The following is a 22,820-nucleotide window of genomic DNA, read 5'->3' on the forward strand; positions in this document are numbered from 1 at the left end:
GGCTAGCGGCAGTATAACCAGTTGAATGTATAATCTTCAGTGTAGCAGTAGACATTTCGCTATTCTACCTTATGGTTTACGGTAGATTATTGCGGTGCGCGTTTCTCTTTGTTGTTTGGATTCAGCATGCTTAGTTCGTAAAACCTTCCCAGGTAACTTGACTGAGCCTAATGACAGCATGGAGTCGTTTGCTGAAGAGGGTACTGACACTGGTCAAATTGACGGGAAGATCAAAAACAAATGGAGATGGGCTTGGTTAGACGAAGCGGAGGATGATGGAAAGCTGTTTCGCACATGGTGCAAAAACATGACATTGTCAGGTGTGTGTATGTGCGTTATTTGTCATAAAAAAATCCCGTATGGCGGCAATGGCAAGAAAGTGTTAGCACGGCATGCTGCAGATGCTAAGCACAAGGCTGCTGTTCGAGCGCTGAAACATACCTCCTCTCTGCCTGGTGCCGTTACAGTAACAGCCGAGGCCCCCATTTCCATGGCTGATCGTGTGTGCAACCAAAAAGTGCGCATATGTGCTTTCATAGCTGAACACGATCTTTCGTTTACTCTAGCCCAGCCCCTAGTAAAACTAGTTACTGCCATGGCCGAGGATCGAAGTGCTCTTTCTAGATTGTCGATGTCAAATACACACGCGTCGTACCTGTCTACACATGGCATTGGTGCCCAGTTCAGGCCTCCTCCAGGGCCCCTGGGCCTTCCACTGCCTCTACTTCCAATAGAAAGTCAAGCCAAAAAAAACGAGGGTCAGGTGTAGCCATGCTTGAGACATTTGGCTTTGTGGCTAAAAAGAAAAAGTGACTTCTGAAGTTTTGCCATGTTTGCAGCTGTTTGGGGTCCAAAATAAAATGTTTACTGTAGTCTGTTTTTGTGAGGTTTAAATAAAATGTGCACTGGAATCCTATGTGGACAAGTATTTCTTAAATAAGCTAGGTAAAACCTTTCTTGAAATTATTGAAACCTAAATGGTTTGACCATATTCTTAAGGGCCTTTTTGAGACCAATTTCAATTAGTACGATACAACTATGATGATTGTTGATGATTGTCATTCTGTTTTATAGGTGTGTGCAGGTGCCTATGTGGCAGCCGCTTGAGTCGGAAAAGCACTTTGGATGTAGTGGGCTACTGTTAAATCACTATATAATGCATACCATGTGGGTTGGGCTTGCCAATTTCTTTTCAGTCAAATCATTTTTTTTCACTTTAATCCCTGTATAAGCTGCTTATGCAATAGAAAGCACTTTACACACACACTTTGACATGTTTGACAAACTATGATGAGAAGTCGCCCAAGAAAATGCTCCATTTATGTAACAAACTGGTTTTATCAGGTTAAAGGCATCCCATCGTTCTGAGGGTACCGTGGACTTATCTGTTTTAAGCTGTCTTTCTAATGCGTGGATCTGTAGTAAGCTGTCCGATAGCGGCGTCTAAGTGCTGTACACATCCGTATTTTTAAAGTCCAATTTCTCATTTCTTGGTAAATATAACTTCAAAATCTGTCCAATGTAATTTTCTTGGTCTTCTTGGGAATAATTTCCAAGGAACTAGATAAGGTGAAACGAGGCACAAAAAGGTCGTATTCAAATGGTTTTTCACGATAAACTCTTAATGGGAGCAGTGTGGGGTGGCAACACAATATGCAAACGCTATGGAGCTGAAATCTCCACAGTGGCGGTGCCCACATATAAAGGGATAGCTGCATTTTACTGTTGATATAAATTACTACAAAACATTTCTGACAAAAATTAACATTCGTGTAAGTGTTACTATTCACATAACGTAATTCACCTTTAGACCAGTCATCTACAGTGCACTTGTGATGGGTTTTGTTGGTTAAAGCAGCACTACACAAAATACTATACACAATAGGGTCACCTAAATCTTTTCCAATTGCTTTATCTTTATGACCACTGACATGTTTGTCTTTGTAGTGACCTTTTCTCATTGTGTGCGCATGTGCAGGCCCTTGCAGAGCAGCAGAAGGCTCAGCAGTTAGCTCAGCAGCAGACTGGCGCACCTCAGGGCCAGACGACGCCCGGTCAGGCCCAGGTCACTGCCGGCCAAGCTCAGGTCCCTCAGACTGCGGCCGTAGCTGGTGCCACTGTGTCCAATGCAGCCGTGCTGGTGTGAATACATTTACGCATATAGAGAAATAAAAAATACCAAAAAATGTGTTTCATAAATAAAACTTTGTTTTCAGGCTGGTGCTATTAAGAATGCCACAGCAGGCACAACTATTCAGGCTGGTACGCTAACACACACGATTCACCAAGCAGAGCTATGTGTTTTGTGGGAGGTAATTGATTCGCTTTTGTTTTCTGCAGCCACCGTAGCAGGAAACATGATTGTGAACACCGTGGCTGGAGTCCCTCCAAGTCCCTTTCAGGCTAACAAGCGCTTGGCTTCTCCCGTCATATCAGGGACTCTGTCTGTAAGTCATTGATACAACCCAGCCTCCTACCAAACCTCCATAGTAATGCAATAGACTTCCTATTGGACAACCATACAACTCTTGTTCATTGTGTTGGTGGTGTTGTCCCATCAGCCTGTAGGTGCATCTGGTGCCCAGGTGGTCCATGCACAACAGAGGGCTGTCACAGCATCTGCTGCCCCCGCTGAAGTGGTTGCGATTGCTACAGGTCAGGGTGTTAGAGCTGTTACACCTGTGACTGCATCTGCAGTCGTTTCTACAACTCTGAGTCCAGTCCAGTCACAGACTCGTCCACTGGTCACTCAGGTCACACCAGGTATGGAGCAGTTCTTGAGTGTTGCTCTTAGTTAATCTGTTCAGTGTTACACGTGTGACTTTTCTGCTATTGTTTTCAGCTACTGGTATGCAGTTGGCTCAGGGGAAGCCTCTCACACCAGCACATCTTCAGATGCTTCGACAGCAGCAACAGCAGCTGCAGCAACAACAACAACAACAGGCTACTTCCCCTCAGATAAAAACTGTAGGCAAACAACCACAGGTACACCACCATTTAAATCACAATCCAATCACTTTGAGAAATGAATAACTCAGTCAGCAATCAAGGATCCATACACATCTTTTTAGCTTATTTTTCACGTCAAACACCTAAGAAATGGTGAGATTGAGTTTCGCTGTAGCTGTGTTTTTTGTCTGTCATACACTCAGACACTTTACAGCTAAAAAACAACAGCAAGTAGAGTATTGCACCGGTGCCCATTTCCCTTATTTTGGGGTATCAGCAATTGGCTGATCTTTTCTACCTCTGTAAAGGTCTTAAAGTTAGCCACTGTCCACAGCAGAAGGGAATGACTGACAGGCCCCGCCCCCCAGGTTATGCGTGCATGTGCGCGCTTGTCTGCTACACAGGATAACAACAACACCTGGGGCACGGTTAGCCTAGCATGTCCGCAGTTTTACACAAAAAAAGAGAGAAAAGAATCACAATTTGTAATTTGTGTAAGATGGTGGATTTTCTAACAAAACTTTACCTCATTCACCATTTAAGAAACCACTACACCACTGATTATGCAGCATTTGAAAAAAAATTGGAATCGGCAGGTCAAGCTTTTAAAAAAAAAAATTGGTGATCAGTCAGAAAATTGCAATCGGTGCATCCCTAATATGTGTGCATGGTATTTTTCTCACATTTTTTGTCATGGATTTGGGTGTGTCTAAATACTACTGTCTGTCTACAGGAACTGTTAAAGATGCACAAGCATAAGCTTCAGCTTCAGCAACAGCAGCAGGTGGCAGCAGTGGTAGCAGCCACAGCTCAGGGGCAGCAGGCTGCAGGGACGCAGCAAAGCGCCCAGGTTCAACCTGCTCAGGCTGCACAAGCCAATCCTCAGCTAACAGCTGTGGCAGCACCGAGACCTGGAGCTGTGCTCACCGGCACCACCGTGGCCAACCTACAGGTGACCCGACTGGTAAGTGGAGGATCACAGTTTACAACACATTTGTCTCAATCAGTTGAAAATTAAGTTTCTTACAATTTTCTAACACATAACTTTTTGTCATGTTAACTATAAATATTCAAAACATTATTGATTTCTCTCTCCATACTTTGTTCTCTTTTGGTCTGGATTAGCAACTTGTTTAACTCTTCTCCTCACAGGCTCGGATGCCCACTCAGGGCCAGATTCAGGCCCAGGCTGGACAGACTGCTCAGGTGACGCTCACCAAGCCACCAGTGGTGTCTGTGCCAGCTGTGGTCTCATCAGCGGGGGTCACAACACTGCCAGTCACTGTGGCAGGCATCAGTGTGGCCATTAATCAGGCTCAGAAAACAGGTATGTTTGTAATTCTCCAGGTCATACTGATGGTGTTTCTCAGCTTCATGTGTGTTAAGATCTCAACCATTAAGGCATATTGTAATTTGTGTGTTTTCATTCCTTCCTGTGATAGGCGGGCCCGTGTTGAGCACACCCTTCCCTCAGATGCAGGTCCAGCAACTGATTCAGATGAAAAAACAGCAGCAGCAACAAGCAGCCGTTCAGGCCGCAGCGCAGCAGAAAGCAGGACAGCAGCAGCAAGGACAGGCTACTGTGCAGCAAAAGGTTTCTTCGTTTTTCTGCCACTGAAATGCAAAGAGAACAAAAGAAGTGTATTTTACAGGCTATGTTGCACCAGTATATCAGCTGCTTTATTGGTTGCTCCAGCGAGTCATTTGCATGCTTGGTTATAGGCAGGTTCAAAATGGCTTGGTTTACATTCAAGCTTGCCTCTATTCCTTATGATGCTTGCTATTAGATGAGTAATGTGCCATTTAAATGACTCAGTTAATCAGACTGCACCTGGAGGCGGGCTCTGATTCCAGATGTAATTGCTCTTGGGATAAAAGGAGTTAACTGTATCCCAGTGAGTTTCTACAAACGCCTGCTTGCTCTCACTGCTCCATGTGTCACACTAATCAGTCGCTACCCTGCTATCTGTCCATCAGCTTTACGATCAGAGTCCAGTTGCACAATCACACATGGATATGTGGCTCCTTTATACTGTATGAGCCGCTTCCTCCATTTTAAGGATAAAAGTAGTCATTTAACTTCCCCAAACATTGAGCATATTGTGATATTTATTGTATTTTTTAATCGTCACTGAATTTCTTTTATCAAATCCATGTTTTTTTTTGTTCAGTACCTACAGGATGTCTGAACTTGAATTTGGTGAATAACGATCAAAACTCAACACTCAAAGTAGCTCTAGTGTATGTAATTTTGTTTAGCCAAACATATCATTGTCTTTTTTAAAGTGTCACCTCTGCATTATTACCAAGGAAAATGGGCAGTATTTTGACCTGAGCAATAGCATGAGTTATTCATGTTTAGAAAGCCAAAACTCAAGTTCTCAAAGTTGCTCTTTCTCAAATAACGTGAATCAAATAGTATTTAATGAAAAAAAACAAATAACCTGAAGAAAAGTAGAACAAAAAGTTAAAAAAAAAATGCAAATGAAGACAAATACACTTCACTTACGTTAAATTGTATATGTTGAGTTTTTAGCTCGGCTTGGTGTTCACGGTTACTTTGTTTCCCTCAGATTGGCGGTCAGCAGGTGACGGTGCAGGCAGCCCAGCAGCAGCAGCAGAAGGTCACCTATGCTACCACCAACCAACTCCAACCAGGGATTAAAACACAGTTCTTTACAACGTCCATCACTCAGGCTCAGAAACCTACTGGAGCCCAACAAATCCAGGTACAGCAGCAGAGACCACCACAGACTCACAAAGCTGTCATTCAGTGGGACAGTAAGTCATGTGATTTGTTGATTACATATTTATCTGCTCCTATCAGGTGACTAAACTCCCACAAATAGTGCAGCAGCAACCAACTGTGGCCAACATTCAACAAATCGTGTCTTCTTCTCAGCAGGTAGGTCTGGATACCATGTAACCCTCAGGCTTTTTAGACAAACTCAGGCTAACTCAAGTTTCCTCTTCAGATTGTCTGCATGTGTGGCTTTTTAAAGGCTTATTTCTATAAATCACCCTTTTTACAGTTTGCTTTGATGTAAAATCTGAGACATTTGACAGACATTTTTCATCTATCAAAAAAAACAATATCAACAGGGACTGGCTCAAAAAGAGAATCATACTGCTCTTTGATTAAGAACAATTTTAGAAAGTATCTGAAAGTTCAACCCTGAATAAATTACATCAGTGACTTTGATGGTTAACAAATCCAGTCGCTAGCAGTTTGGCAAATATTCCCTCAGTAGACTTTTTCTGCTATCTAGAGTGTTTAACGGACACAGAAAGTCTTTTTTGTGTCAGAACTCACCATCACTTTTCCTCACAATGCAGCATGTTGTGCTGCACACTGATACCTTTAGACACAAAGCGAGTTATTTACTTTGCTCATGAATGTCAAAGGCAGTGATGACATTCAATGGAAAAAGCATTTTTTAATTGAAATCTTCAGAGGTTACTGTTTGACCCTAGTTGTTTATTTTCGTCTGTTTTAGACTACATTAAAGAAATAATGAACTTTTTGCCCTTCTTTGTGAGTTAGACTCCACATTTTTGACGAGACCCATTTTCCTAAAGCTGACCTTGAAATTGACCTATAACCCTGTGATGACTATGCAGGAAAACCTGTTTCGTGTTCCAGTAAAAAGGATGAGGGATAGTTTGATCCCATCCATCTTTGTCCAGTTGTCTTGACAACCACATTAAAGCCATGATCAATCAATCTTTATTTCCATGATTCTCAATAGTAACAATCTGCTATTTGAGAAAGGATCACACAGTTCAATCACAATGTTTTTTTTTTTGTTTTTTTTTTAAATAAACCATCTTACACTGGATTAAGGTCATCAGACATAGCTGTCACCATCTCAAGGTGGAACATATTCTTTCTGAAAACAAACCCTTGGTAAAAAAAAGACTTGAAAGCATGTGTGTGTTCCTCTCAGATCCAGGCTCAGCCTCAGACGGTGACCATGACCCAGGCTGCCACGTCGGTTCCTGCTCAGGTGCAGATGATTCCTGCAGGCACGGCCACGGCTCAGGTGGTGCAGCAGAAGATCATTCAGCAGCAGGTGGTGACAGCGCCCACTCCCCACAGCCCCGCCCAGCAGCCTGCCACTCCTTCTGCTGAGTCCCTGGTTCAGCCTCCTGCCCAGCCTCAACAGAGTACCACCAAGAGTCAAGCTCGGCAGGGCAGCATCAGGGCCAAAGCTCCAGCCAAACCCAGTGGAGGAGGCAGCTAAAGAACACTGAGAGCAGAGGTTCTCCAAATTCAAACTGTTCAAGGATCAAATGTAAACACACCTCACACATCCAACATCCTTCTGTCAAGCTAAATCAACATCCTTCTTTTCTGAAATTTGTTTTACAAGATATTGAATGTTAATATAAATTAAAATGTCCCCCAATCCAGCACATGAGGATTATGGGTAATGACCTCTCCATTAGAGTAAGTATAAACATGAGTAGTCCCTTTCCTATCCCGTCCTCTCGTGGTCTGTAGAAACTAAATGGAGTTTAATGCACGTTCCTTTTGTTGTTTGTTTTATACTTTCAGCAGACACACTGTAAACATGTACTTTAATATCTTGTGTTTTCTCATAAATTGTCATTTTTTTTAATGATGTCCGAGGTGGAAAAACAACTGTAAATATTAACAAACATTTGTACCTGTAAAGTAGTTGTGTTTTCATTGGATTTTTCAGGCTAATTGTAATAAAGTGTTTTGTTTTTATACACAAGCTCATCTTTTTACTTCTCATTAAATTTGTGTGAAGAGACAAACTTGTGGTTTTTGCTGCCCAGTGTTACTTTCCAGAAACAAGTGTCCTTAAAGTTGTGTGGGAGCTGAGTACATGCACTTAAGAGGAACCGCAAGGCATGATGGGAAAGGACAAGCCAGTGAAGGCAATGTGATGCAGAGTACCAGCCTGCTCTTTTAGAGGTCATGTGTTATTGTAGTGTAGCATTTTCCCCAAACGTAACCAATACTATTTATGGTGGTTGTTTGTGAAGCAACATAGGAACTCATACAGCCTTATACACTGTATACTCTGACGTTTCTAAGCAGTAAGTGACCCTTAGAGACAAGCTCCTCCCTTATCAAACTTTCAAATGAGACTAGGTGGGTGTTTCATCAAAGTGTTCTTAGTAGAGCCAGACATACGGTTTAAACCTGGTTTACCCAAGCCGTCTGTGACCATGCTGGCTTTTCCCATTCCATCAAATTCCTCAGCTTGGAGCTCTCCAGCTGAGCCAAGCCAGCTGACGGTGTTTAGCTTAAATGGACGTCTTCATAAGGTCTATTCTCCCTTCTGGACTTGAGCACTTTTTTTGCGCGCCTGCAGTTATGCCCTTCTCTCCTATGCTTATTCTCCGGTCCAGATTCCTTACCAGCCCACTGCGCGTAAGGAGCCAAAAAGCGCGTAGTCTGTGAATGAAGGAAAGAAGGCGGTGATGTCATTATTTTTGGGCTGTCTAGAAATCACGGAACGTGGAGTTTTCCCAACGCTTGTAAATGTCATTGAAATCCGTGAAAATGATAAACTTCACTTTTAATTTGAAATGCCTTCATTGATAAGCAATGTAACAGGTTGATTTGATCAGATTATTGCACTGTGAGTATTGGCCACATTCTGTCCGAGTCACAGTTAAAATCCCTCTCTTTGATCACCATCATCGCTGTAAAGCGTGACCGAGTTAGATGCGCTGGAGATATGAGGAAATGAAGCGGCTTCAGAGCGAGATGATTGCAGTGAAACAGAACTATTGGCTTCCATAATATGCAGTTTTAAATATAATTAGTTTAAAGCAGCTTAAGCTGAGCCTCATTAAAATATGTGTGGGAACAGTTTGTGTTCCATCCTCATCTGCATATGACAGCGTGTTTCACTCTGTAGTGGATCAAACAGTGACTTTATGTTGGACATAGTATGAAAATAGTTGAATCACTGTGACCAACGTGGACAGAAGTCTGCATCTGTCAGAGTTTTTCTTAATCGTGCAGCAGCAGCTGAGTGATCACAGGTGCTGCTGCGTGACGCATGAGTCCGTGTGGCTTCAAATATAACTAAGTCCATATTTCTAGTACAAAATAATGTTTCACTTTATCGGGGTAATGCACTTACTCCAGGGTTAGATGCGCGTAAGAGGGAAAGGACTTACGTACACTGGAGAATGCGCGTAAAGGCAGATTTGAATGGGAACGCCCACATTTCAGAGCTGCTCCACCCAGAGTGTGTAAGTGGGATGAAGGCGCATAGTGGCTGACTTAAATACAGGGGGAGAATAGCACACAGCCAAAAACAGCATCGCTGTGCAGCTTTTTGGACTTACGCACATGGAAGAATAGAGCCCGTAATGATTAGAGGATGAGACATCATCTGTTACTGAGCAGTGAAAATAAAGGACGGACACGTTTAAGAATTTTTTTTGGTTTGAACATTTTAAAAGTAGTAAAGGTTAAAGGTGGTGTTATTTAGTCAATGTATCAGAAAACTAGTTATTGGTCAATGAATATAGTTTTAAAAAAATTATTTTTTCGGATTTCGAGAGACTGTCACCCAAGAACCAATGCATATATCCAGCGTATTATTATACAAATTTCAGTTTTTATGTGATGCAGTTCTGAGATATTGGAAGCTGGATGTGGCCACTAAATTGGCCATATCTCAAAAATTATTCATCCAATCAAAGTGGTAAAGATTTACAGTTAGCCTATTGAATAATCACGGACCAACTGGTGAAAATGTTTAATGACACTTAAGTGCTGCCATTCACCCTGTCCTGTGTTGGGCTGTGAGCACAGACTTCACTCATGGACATCAGGCCTCTCATACCACTCACATGGAGTTTATTTCTGACAGTTTGAACAGAAATACTCATATATTTATATATTGGACACATACCATTACCTGCAAAAATCAGCTGGCCATGGTTAGACTAGATGTTTTGTGCATGACAAAGCTCCACTCGTCTGTACACGCTGACTCATGTTCTGGGAATCTTTCAACACTCTAAATGTTCAGCCATTTTAACGTTTAATCAGTTGGGCTTACAAGATGCAATTCAGTTTTCATTGGTGGTAATGAACTTTGGATATGTCAAAATTTCATTTTGACGTGCTGAAATCTTGATTGAAGATATCTGTCAAACAAATTTGACAAATATATTGTCTCATGTAGTAATTACATTTGAACTAGTCACATCTTTTTACATAAATCTTTACTTTAATTATACATAACTTTAACTATATCTACCTTGTAAAAATAACAGTTATAGATATCTCTAATTGAATTTCCCCATGTTAAAGAAGAATTGCACTTAGTAAAAATGTAATTTACCTTTTCAGATACCAACAATTGCAATCCGGATCAATTTTGAATACTCGGAATTCCTTCTTCAATTCTGACTAGACATAGTAATTGAAGATATCTGAAACCAAATTGTTACTAGTAGGAAGATAATTTTCAATTACAATTGTATTTTAAATATCAGAAATTACATTATTTCTGGGCTTGTAATCGAAGGTTCAAACCTGACCTGGGCCTTCACTGTGCGGGATGTTGAGAAAGTGTCGTGTAAGGTTTTCTTTTCTCTACCTTCTTCCCAATTGTTTTAATTGAACAGCTCCAACGATAGATGACAAGAGTAGTATAATTTCATTGAGGTTTATTCATAAGTAACGTTTAGTTGTCTAAGCCCACGCGGAACAGGGAGACGTCTGTGTTCCTCCATGTCTGTGTCTCTCTCTATTCTCTATCCATGTGTGCCTCGGTCTGTGTCTGTCTCTATCTGTATGTCTTCATGACTGGACTCTCTTTGCTCCAAGTGGAGGCTGGTACAAGCATGATTTAGCATCACAGGGAAGCCAAACTCCCCTCTGCTGCTGACCTTGGGGTCATTTGAACACTTGTGTAGTGTTCAAACCAAACATTTAGAGTTTCAGAGCCTATCAGACACACATTAAGAAATACAGAAATCAGATTTGCCCTCACCACTGACCCTGCGGTGTTGGGCAAGTTAAGTTGACTCTGGCAACACATAGAGGCTGAAATCCGATTGGACAAAAACTCTTGTCATTCAAACCATAAGGCTTGCCCAGCTCTTTATTTCCATCTGTTGCCTCTTCCATTTGCACAACAGGTGATAGTGATTCACAATCAGTGTTGCTTCCTAATTAAACATGCTGATTTCCCAGAAGTGTGATTGACACAAACACAGTTGTTCTGAGTTGTGGACAACCCCCCACTTCTGTTCTTCATTGCATGACCCATCATACTGCTCACATTGCTTCATACCATTTAGACTGATGTCCACCCCATATATCATTACGTGTGACCAGCACAAGACGAAACCTCATCTGTAGTGGTAACATGTCAGAGCATGGAGGATGCCGCAAGACGTTTATTGTTAACCTAACCACTAGGAACGAGTGTATCATAGTGTATCATGTTTTTCCTGCAGTCTGTGGCTTCTCCTCGCCCTCCGAGGGCTCTTTTTTCTGTTTCAGGTGGCGGTTCCTGATTGATGGCTCGTGGCTCAACTAGTCTGGGACACTCAGATGGACTATCCATCTATCCTATTCTGTTTGCCCGTCTGTTCACTAACCCCAACCAGTCAAAGCTGATGGCTGCCACCTCTGAACCTGGCTCCGCTGGAGATTTCTTCTTAACAAAAAGAGGGAGTTTTTCTTCCCGCTGTCGCTAAATGCTTGTTCATGTGGATCTTGTTGGGTTCTTTCTTTCTTACTAGGGACTTTATATTTTGTTAAGTGCTTTGAGATGACTTTGCTGTAATTTGCGCTATATAAATAAAGTTGAATTGAACTTCAAGTTACATTGTTAAGTGTTTTATTTGTTTGAGCGGTTTATATTTCACCCACTATTGAAAGCCTTTATTAAAAATTTTTTAAAAAAAATCCTGTGCTGTATATCCAAACATTTCTCCTTCGACATTTCTGAGGTGGTTTGGATTTCCTTAAGTAGGGGGATTAAATAAAATCTCTCCATCACCATTTACATTCATTTTAGCTTAATCTTGTTTTATTATGAAACTCAAATCTCTTTACCAATATTAATTTCATTAAAGATTCAAACTGAGTTGATGAAATAGCAAGGCGACAATTATTAACCCTTTAATAATAGAGTGGATCCACTGCAGCATAGCGGTCGTATCAGAGTCACACTGCCTGGTTCTTTGCACAACACATAATATGACAGTGTGAGCTCAAAATACAAGCTTCACCAGCATTTTACGATAAAAAAAATCTTAGACATGATCATGGATTTAAAATGTGTCAAACTCAAGACCAAATCATCATCTCTATTATCAAATTTGGCTCACAGGAAAAAGAAGGAAACATTCATCTTTGTGTAAATTGCCAACTTGCCAACTAATTCATGGCAGTCCATTTTCATCTCAAAATGTTGAAAGAACTCTCAATTTTTACAAAATCCCTCAATTTTCATCCAAATATTACACAAAATTTTCACATTTAAATAAAGATACTACATAAAATCAAGGACGTTTAGGTAAAATTCCTGCAGGGATTTGATATCTGTCACTTGTTGCTTGGATATTGCAGGTGTTTTTACTTATTAACTTATTAAATATCATTGATATGTAGAAGTGAAAACTAAGGCACATTAATGTTTAAGTTACTTTTTCCCCCACCTTGAATCTTTGGTCCACTTTAGATCAAACTGGATCATATTTGGCCCCTGAACTGAATTTGGAAACACCTGATTTAAATGGGAAAAATATCAATGGACAAGGTCTAAAAAACTATTGGTCACGATGCTTATAGGTTTATTAAAAGTGAGGACTCTGAGTGTATGTTGAGATTTATTTTCACTTGAAAAAGTCTTTTGTACTCACATTACTGTAACTGAGTTGCTTTCATGGGTACTTTTTTGAGTATATTTTTAAATCAGTAATTTTATTTGTACTTAAATGAGTTTTAAAAGAAGTAATTAGTTACATTTCTACAGCCAACATTTACTGAGTAAATTATATTTTTTAAATGATCAACGAACATTGTGAAATTACAAAAAATGTAATCACCAGACAACAATGAAATGCAATACATCATGGCCGACCAATCAGATTAAACGGAATGCACTGCACCAAAACTCTCAAGTCTCACTGTTTGGGCCTGATGTGAGTCACTGATGTGTGTGTAAGTGCACGAGCCATGGAGTAGCGAGTCTCTCTCTCACACACGCACACACACACACACGCACACACACACACACACCTCCGGTTCCGGCTTCATTTAGTCTATGCAGCAAACTGACCTGGAAGGCAACGCAAAGAAAACCTCCAATGTGGAAGTGAGATGGGGACAACAGATGTAACCCATTCTCCTAGAAAGAGCACCTGTAGTACATGTTTGACACCCAACATCTTGAAAGGGAGGACCTTTAACATATTCAGACCCCTGAGGTCCAACACCGGGTGCAGATTACCAGTTTTTTTTTTTTTGGACGAGAGTAGCGGGAAAAAAGCCACCTGGATTCAGCAGGGCGTCCACGGGACTATAATGCCCTTGTCCAGCAAAGTGTGAATCTCCCGAATCAGGGCCCTCTGCCCTGCGGGGTGAAGTAGCCAACCACGGCGGTGCTGAATACCTCTGAAGAAAGCATGAGAAGCACCCGGTACAGTGTGGTGATGGGTTGTCTATGAAGCCCCACCAACTGCTGTCATATGCGACTGGCCTGAGCCGTGTGTTCCAAGGCCTCGGGTGCAGCCGAGTCGAACAGCTCTCCAGGAACCACTGAGAGACTCCTCCGAGAGGGGAGACTACGCCAACCAGACTTGACGTTGAGTCTGAACCTGTGTCATTAGCAGCCGCCCCAATTCTGTAGAATGGAGGGCAAAAGCCTGCATTGATGCTTCAATCAATCCCTGTGTAGACTTATCCAAGATACAGCCTCAATTGAAGCAGTCAGTCCAAACGACAGATATGACAGGGTGTTCCCGATGCGACTCATGCAAGCTCCCATGGCAACATCTTGCAATCAACTTATCTGTGATACGCCACTGCAGTTGAGGGTAACGTGCATTGGTCCGCAGCGTCTCCCCTGGCCGCACTACCAGTGAAGAGATAGCCGGTTCCACCGCCGGCATACGCCCCAGACCATAGTTCCCTGAGTCCTGCATTGCAGCCAGTGCCCTTCTGTCAGAAGCGAGCCTCAAAAAATGCATTGGTGGCTGTCCAACAGTCAAGCTCTTTTATATACTTCTCTGAGGGAGGAACCAAAGGGAAGACACAAAAGACTGCCACCGAAAGAAGGCAACAGAGGGGGCTGCTCCTGCCCGTGGCACATCCATTTCCAAGCGTGCAGTGCCATACATATTGCCGGATGAGAGGCCCTTCCGTTAGCCAACCATTCCACCTTGATAGACTGTTTCTGAGGTTTTTAAAAAATCCAGCAGTTACCACACTGAAAGTTAGCAGCTGGGTCAACTTGATCGGAAACACCACTAGTGACCCAGTCAAAGCACATACACTACCCCAATCAGGTATTAAGCCACGGGCCAGGTCACGTAGAGACGCCATCAGTGGCCTTATAGTAATAACCAACTCAGCAATAAGCTGAACACAGCAGAAATCTGCAGGGAAGAAGGACGACACGAACAACGATGGAGAGGAGGAGGAATAAAAAAAAGACAACACTGACTACAGATGAGAATAAATCCTACATAAAAAAGGACAAAAAATAAATAAATAAATTTGTAATTGTGTTCAGAACAACCTAAGACTGTTTGACCAGAGAGACAAGCTTTGATGTGAATTTTCTGTGTTCAAAACAAGGGACGGGTACTAGATAAGCAAACTGCTTCTCTCGTCTCCTTTTTCGGCATGTACAAAACAAAAAAAAGAAATAACAAAACTTCTGTGAATGCAACCATGTCAGAAATAAACTGAATAAATAAATAAATTAAAAAATATATAAATTATTTTAGTGCCTTAGGTGCACATTAGGCAGCAAAGTTAACAATGTGAATCAAAACAATATATAAACAGAAGACAGAATATTGCTTTCTCACAAAGAGCAATTGCTGAGTACGGCTGATAAACTCAAACCATTGTGTTTATCAACCACAAAAACGACCACAAGAAATTGGTATAACCTGCTTTACTCAATCTAAAAACAGAAACAAGAAGATTTGTATTGTCATGGCAAATTTTATATTCATCATCATATCCTCAAATGTATGTTCATGTGTACAATTTGTCATGTTTTAATACATGACGACTCCATTAATCTTTACACTTTTGAACAGCTGAATCATGATTAAACAGTACAGATCGTATTATTCTCAGTGCAGCACAGTCTCTGCCAAGGACATACACTGACGTACACACTTATCAAGACAGATAAAGACTGGAGCCAAACCTTCTCATAACATCTTCATCATCCTCCAACATTGCCACTATGGGCATCTGACTCCCTCCCTTTTGTCTCTCACTGTTGGGACCTTTTCTTATCTGTATAAAAAGCTTAAGCTTTGAAACTGTTGGGGCGGGGCGCGGCACTTCCTTTGGACGTCCGCCTGGACGGACGCTAATTTTGTTTCACTTTGTTCCACTTTGTATTCTTTTATTTAGTTTAGAATAAAATCATTTTTTATTAAATCATCAATGCTTCTCCTGGATTCTATCATTCAACCAGAGCAATGAATCATGTCTCAAATGAGGTCAACCGTAAATTCTGCCGTAACAATTGGCGATCACGAACAGGACCATCTTCTGTCCACCCCTCGGACAGAGACTGGAGCACGAACCATCGGTTGAACCTCAAACACCAATTCGGACTAAGGTAAAGCTGCCTTTATAAATATATATATATATGTAAATTTTCATTTACATATATATATATTCGCTCTGTGTTGATTTTTTTTTGAACCAGTCAAGCATTGTATTGATTTTCAGCTTTGAGCTTTGATTTTGATCCTCAGCTGTTCTGTGTTTTGACGCAGTGAATAGCCATGAGAAAGGCTCAAATGGTTGAGGTTCTGTGCTTTTTAATGCTGTAGGTTCTCTCTGGTTTTCTTCGGGCTCGGATATTTTGTTTAGGTCATTATTTACTTTGGTTTTGTTCGGACTCCCACAGCCTGTGAGGTCCTGACCATAGATAGACGGGCAACCAAAGTTTCCAAAACATCCCAGCGGTGTCATGATCTGAGTTCACCTCTGTACCGAAAGCAAAATAGATTAAAACCCCGAACCTAACCTAAATTGTGTTTCTGTGAATCAAACAGATGAACAACCCAATAAACAAATAATATATGCATACGCATATACAATCTTGGTATGATGTGAACTCAGATCATGCTTTCAGGCGAGTTTTACTTTTTTTTATCTTTGTTTTTATTTTGTTTAAACGTGGAATCAGATTTCTCCCTTTGGCTTGGCTTTAATGCTTTCATTTGACGAGTGTCAGCTTTTGAGAAAGGGAGAGAAATACAGAGAGCCAAACACACACACACGTCGCTGCTGTGTTTTTCTTTTTTTTTGGACGTGTGGCCACACACACACACACACACACACACACACACACACACACGTACAGAGAGAGAGAAAGGGACAGAGAGAGAGCACACACACAGGCACGCGCACGGGCGCACGCACACGCACAGAGAGCCACACCCAACAGAGAGAGAGAGAGAGGTGGCGCCCCTCACTGGCCAGTTTAGTGCACTACACACTTGTGACACAACATTGTGATTTCTCACTTCTCCCCTGCCGATAGAATAGTGCCATTACACACAGACACTATTTTTATTTTTATTTTAAATTTTATTTTGATTTCATGTTTGATGGGCAACACACACACACACACACAGATGAATACAGTATTTCATTTTATTTTATTTTAATATTACTGTTACCATCATTATCATTTTTTATTATTTAAATTGTTAGTTTCTGTTGGCTTTGTGGTTGTCCCCTGAAGAAACGACATCTTCAATGAAAGAATGAAATCACCTTCAACTCTTACGCTAATGGAATGTCAACATCATTCAAAGGACCAAGCATCAGAAGGAAATGGACAATCAAAGGTGTGTGACCTTTCAGGACTCAAGGACTCAACTCCCATTCAGCAAAGCAATGCTGAAATAACTCGCTCAGTCCCAAGTCAACTCTTCATCGTCTATGAATGGGCCGCATGCCAATGCTGGATTAACACATCCTGCCCCATCATCAAAGACTGAGAACCTGTGGGCGTCGGAGTGGTTGGACACTCCCCCACCAATGAGTTGCGAGTTAAATGCCACGACTACTGCCTGAATGATGGGCAGCAACTGCAGACTGGTCACACGTCTGCTGGAAATCTTCACCAAAAAGACACTGTTTCAAAAGCCACAAGGATACCAAGCAACAAGAAGTCCACCACAGCCTTTGGTGGTAGAGCTAAATCACTTTAGCCTTGAACTTTGGCATGGAGGGGGACAACTAGCAAATAGCCAACAAGCTTCTCCTTCGCACAATACTAACCCCTCTATCTTCTGACTGTGCACTAGATTATTTTGTTTTCATTTATTCTCTCACACGCAGACAGACCAGACATACAGTCACACACCCACATTCATAACTATGAGAAACACAGAACTTCACACAGAACCCTTCTGTTTGCCACATGAGATCAAGTGTGCCCATCATTTATCTTTGCTTTTATTCATTATGTTGCTCATTTATTTACACTGCTTTGGCCTTTATGAGAAAACAACAAACAAAGGGGAAGAAAATAGTGTTACTGATAAGGCTTTTCTTTCATTTATTTTCTTGATTGAGGGGAGGGCCCCCACAATGCAAGATATGGTTACATCCGCTGAAGACAGAGCCCTCTGTTGCCTCAGCTTTTGGAGCTGAAGTTTTAATTTTTATTGGCCATGATTTTTTTGAGCTCACACGTTTTTCTCCTTTGTTATTTCTGAACGATTCTTCTTTTTCTCTTTTGTTTTTACTCAATTTCAGGAAAATTGAGACAGAGATTGAGGACTGCAGCCTCAACAAGTTTAAATTTTGACATTTTTTTGACCGATACCCTCGTAAACAATCTGTACCTTACCCTTTTTAAAGCTGCTTGCGACAGACAGCCTAGTTCAACATTCATTGTTTTCATTTTGCGCGCTTCCCCCTTACCGCGTCGGACTGCCTGGCCGGCCCAAAGCCACTCGACAGCAGGGGGGGGGTACCAAATTTTTCCTGAGAAAAAATGTCCCATTAGTTGCTATGAGTACATAGGCAATTACTTTTCAAACAAGAAGTCCTGGTTTAATGTGCAGAAAAAGGATAAACCTTGCTAGGGAAAGCGCTCTTCGGGGGATAGTGGTCCACCTGATTTGATACATGCTTGGTAACCGAAGACCGTTCTGAACAAATTTCTACGTTCCCTTAGAGTGAGGGTTATTAGAGGTTGCGTGCTCCGTTCAATCTTAGAGGTGCCCAATAAAGTCCTGACAGTCTGCGTTGGTGTTTGTTATTGTTGTTCTCCCCAGTTAGCCGGAGGTCGAGAGTTCTCCCCAGTTAGCCGGAGGTTAGTTCTCCCCAGTTAGCCGGAGGTCGAGAGTTGTTTGTTATTGTTGTTCTCCCCAGTTAGCCGGAGGTTAGTTCTCCCCAGTTAGCCGGAGGTCGAGAGTTGTTTGTTATTGTTGTTCTCCCCAGTTAGCCGGAGGTTAGAGAGTTGTTCTCCCCAGTTAGCCGGAGGTCGAGAGTTGTTGTTCTCCCCAGCTTTAGCCGGAGGTCGTTGTTGAGCTTTAGCCGGAGGTTGAGAGATCCCCCCCCATAGTTCTCCCCAGCTTTAGTTGTTGAGCTTTAGCCGGAGGTTGAGAGTTCTCCCCAGCTTTATCTTTTACAAAGCCGGAGGTCGAGAGTTGTTGAGTTTGTTGAGTTAGACACGGCCGTGCGATTCCTGCCTGATCAGCAGATGAGCAGACTGTCAGTACCACGGGCGATAATCTAAGACTCCGCCAAGGCGGAAGTAAAAAGGAGCGTACCTCTTAGTAATCAGACGATACCAGTAAAAAGCAATTAATTAACACTAAAAGGTTGCCAAGCATGAGGGGGCAATAAGAGCTCATTGACCCCGAGAGAGGAGGTGGACTGGCTATCGCCACTGGTGGGTTAGATGAGACCTATATTTTACTTAGACACTATGCAACAAAACCTTGTGAATGAATGGACGTGAAAATTGAGGCATGAACGTGTGCGGTGCATGAATGACTGAATGATGACACGTTACGTATGCCTGAGAGAACCGTGTTGTGAGTGCGAATGTGCCGTGGACGTGTCATTGAGTGATTGACCGATGAATGGCTGTTTGACTACACATGTTCCTCTGTTTCACCTTCTTTTCCTCCTGGGTTCTGATGCACTAGATCTTCTCCCTGTTTTTGCCAATTATGTAGTGGGGTGTTCAGAAAACACTGCTGCTTGTTAAAAGAACTATGGTTTTAGGCCTTGGGCCTTCTAAAAAGTTACCAGGTTTTAAAGGTTTTTTCTGGGTGTTTAAAAACACCAAACGACGTTTTTTATATATGATACCACTTTCAGTGGAATGACTGGCTTTGACCTTGACTGACCTTACTGTTCATGTTCAGTGTCCATGTTTTTTGTTGTTATATGTGTATACTCGTTGTGGTGTGCACTTGTCTACGTCTTCGTCTTAGTTGTTGTTATTATGTAGCTTTTTCCAAAATACAGGTCGCTGTAAGGAGACGAATCAGATCCAACTAAAGAAAAGAGATATTTTAAATTATCCAGTTAAGTCTTAATGGTTTCCTCTCTTTCTGTTTCTGAGTGTTTCCTAACAGAATGCCACCGCCTTCTCGACTCCGATCCTTCCTCTTCGCCGCCATGCCTGGTCACTACTCTTATGATGGAGGATGAGAATTAAAGGGAAGTATTGTCCATAACTGACTACAGAGACTTCCAATCCAACTGCAAAAGTGGGGACAGATCTTCAAATTTCCAAAGGGAGCGTACAGTTGACCCTGGCTTTGACCTTTTAAGGCTGAGGAGGAGGAGGTCGAGGAGGTTGGAGGGCACAAAGGCAGGCGGACACAAGAGAGAGGAAAACGGAGACACATCCAAAATGATCAGATAAGTGATTTTCCAATGATATTTATCATATGGTTTTAAGAATCCAAATGTATTCTTATGTAAAAAAGGGAAGGGAGGGGCCAACGTCCCTCTGATTTTTGATTTATATTTTATCATAGGAAAATAATATACCCCAAAACCCTCCAACCATTTTCTTCTTGTTCCAACAGCGTGCAAGACCATAAAACACCTTCACTGGGTTTAGACACGTTTAAGGGAAAAATTAAGTGTTCTCAACATTGGGTTGGTGGCCCAATCTGGGTCGCCTGAGATTTAAAAAAGGGTCCTCCTGAAAATCTTGATAATTGATTGAAATAAGAGATAGTTTAAAGTTAAGTAACTTCCAGGCATTTAAGGAAGCTCTCCAAACCGTGCTGGGGCTCGTCACCCCTACGAATGGGATAAATACAGAGAGCAAAAGACAATATGATTGTTCGACTCAACTTAACTTTAATTCTGTCTAACCTTAAAGGGCCAATAATCTCGCTGAACTCTGGTTCAGACACAGAATAGGAGACACTTTTGCCACCAATTGACCTTCAAAATTAAGTAAATTACATCTCAAATAATAATTATGAGGGAAATGAATGAAATAAATGAACTGACAAATTCAGCTCTATAAAAGAATTAGGCTATGTGAATAGGTGTGGAGTTTTAACATTATTCAGAATAAATAAAGGATAGAATAAGATTTCTCCTTCACAAATAAGAGATAGCAACGAAAAATGAAACAAACAATTTAAATAAATAAATAACATTATTTATTTATTTGGTTAAACTCATTTAGCTTTCTCACATCTCCATGTCTCCCAATTGTATGTATTCATCTTGAGAAGACATGTAATCACACTCCACACTTCTCCGTCTGACTTGCATGTCCTTCTCCGTCCGACTTGCATGTCCTTGTAAACAGTGGTTCTCAAATTGTTGCTTCTCACCAGGTAAGTAGATGTACCACAGATAATCACTGCAACTCCAGCTATGCTTCTCCTTACTCCAGGAAAAGAAAATCGAATTAATACTTCCTGCTTTTCTTTCAGCCTCATATTTTCCCACTCGCGTGCAAATGGGCTACAGAGCTAGCATGGCTAAAAGCTCACTAACCCACACCTAACCATTGTGTGATTGTGCAGCAGCACCTTTTAGGATCTGAAAAGCTCTCAGATCCTGACCTCTGACCTGTCTCTGCCTTCCTGGCCATACTAACTATTCATTTAGTTAGTTAACTAAACCTAACACCCCTAAACTTTTATTTTATTTTATTTTATTTTATTTTTTATTTTATTTTATTTTATTTTATTTTTTATTTTATTTTATTTTATTTTATTTTATTTTATTTTATTTTATTTTATTTTATTTTGGGTGAGTGTTTTTCCCCCCCACCCCTTTTTTTTTCTGTCCAGGTACCAGCTAAAGCCTACCAGGTACCAGGTACCAGCTAAAGCCTCAGTAGTGGGATCGCGCCTGTGTTCAGGTACCAGCCAATCCCAAGAGTTCTGTTTCGGTGTTTTTCCCCCTCTTCTGTTCAGGTACCTTCCGATCCCAAGAGAGGTTGCCAGGTGTGTGGAGACTACCCTTCCTCAGACAACAACCAATCATCTACAACGCCGACCGAAATGAACGACCCACACGGCAGTGAAGGTCGCGGAGCAGGCAACATGGATCCAAGATGATTGCCGACACCAGCTGATGCTGAGACGGAGGCTGACCGAACAATGAAGGGGGAACCGACAAGGCCACTGAGACACACACAAGAAAACGCTCTAGAACAAGGGCCTAGCTTTGTTTATAAGCCACACCAAATGCTCATAGCTAGGTTGAGGGAGGACAACGTCACACCTAGCTGCAGGAATACAGTCATAAACCCTTCTGCTACGATTGAGGAAAATACTCAAGGTTCTTCACTCATGATGCTATTGGTTACCCCAGTTACCACTGAACTCAGCCGATGAAGACGAGTGATGTCCTTGATGCAAATGATGATTTTTGCTTATCTAGATGTAATAAAGGATGATTTTTGATGATTCATGCCATTGATAATAATGATGAAGTTTTTTTTAAGGTTTATTTCCACATTTTTCTTGATATGTCTATATCCGTGCCTCACAAAAGAAGAATATATCCAATGTATGACAATAACGATGCTAATGGTTAACCCTGACAGACAGCAAAGGTGGAATATAATAATTTTGTTTCTTGATTTGGTCGTTGAGGCGACCAAAAGTGGGGAATGTCATGGCAAATTTTATATTCATCATCATATCCTCAAATGTATGTTCATGTGTACAATTTGTCATGTTTTAATACATGACGACTCCATTAATCTTTACACTTTTGAACAGCTGAATCATGATTAAACAGTACAGATCGTATTATTCTCAGTGCAGCACAGTCTCTGCCAAGGACATACACTGACGTACACACTTATCAAGACAGATAAAGACTGGAGCCAAACCTTCTCATAACATCTTCATCATCCTCCAACATTGCCACTATGGGCATCTGACTCCCTCCCTTTTGTCTCTCACTGTTGGGACCTTTTCTTATCTGTATAAAAAGCTTAAGCTTTGAAACTGTTGGGGCGGGGCGCGGCACTTCCTTTGGACGTCCGCCTGGACGGACGCTAATTTTGTTTCACTTTGTTCCACTTTGTATTCTTTTATTTAGTTTAGAATAAAATCATTTTTTATTAAATCATCAATGCTTCTCCTGGATTCTATCATTCAACCAGAGCAATGAATCATGTCTCAAATGAGGT

The 22,820-nt window shown here is 41.5% G+C and overlaps 1 protein-coding gene across 5 annotated transcripts in view; it reads left to right on the forward strand.

The window, feature by feature from the left end:
• ep400 (E1A binding protein p400) overlaps positions 1-7,691 on the forward strand; it is a 30,805-nt gene extending 23,114 nt beyond the window's left edge. For 3 of the 5 annotated variants that reach the window (XM_028456461.1, XM_028456463.1, XM_028456464.1), the window contains 11 exons: positions 1,979-2,140; positions 2,217-2,262; positions 2,341-2,447; positions 2,562-2,763; positions 2,843-2,985; positions 3,683-3,913; positions 4,102-4,276; positions 4,392-4,543; positions 5,523-5,678; positions 5,777-5,854; positions 6,897-7,193. In XM_028456461.1, the coding sequence (XP_028312262.1) occupies positions 1,979-2,140; positions 2,217-2,262; positions 2,341-2,447; positions 2,562-2,763; positions 2,843-2,985; positions 3,683-3,913; positions 4,102-4,276; positions 4,392-4,543; positions 5,523-5,678; positions 5,777-5,854; positions 6,897-7,193 (1,749 nt within the window). Of the gene's footprint in view, positions 1-1,978; positions 2,141-2,216; positions 2,263-2,340; positions 2,448-2,561; positions 2,764-2,842; positions 2,986-3,682; positions 3,914-4,101; positions 4,277-4,391; positions 4,544-5,522; positions 5,679-5,776; positions 5,855-6,896 lie in introns of all 5 variants that reach the window. The other 2 variants (XM_028456459.1, XM_028456460.1) reach the window with 1 other exon arrangement.
• The last annotated feature ends 15,129 nt before the right edge of the window (positions 7,692-22,820 follow it).

The sequence above is a fragment of the Gouania willdenowi genome, chromosome 9 (assembly GCF_900634775.1).
Source record: "Gouania willdenowi chromosome 9, fGouWil2.1, whole genome shotgun sequence".
Lineage (NCBI taxonomy): Eukaryota > Metazoa > Chordata > Actinopteri > Blenniiformes > Gobiesocidae > Gouania > Gouania willdenowi.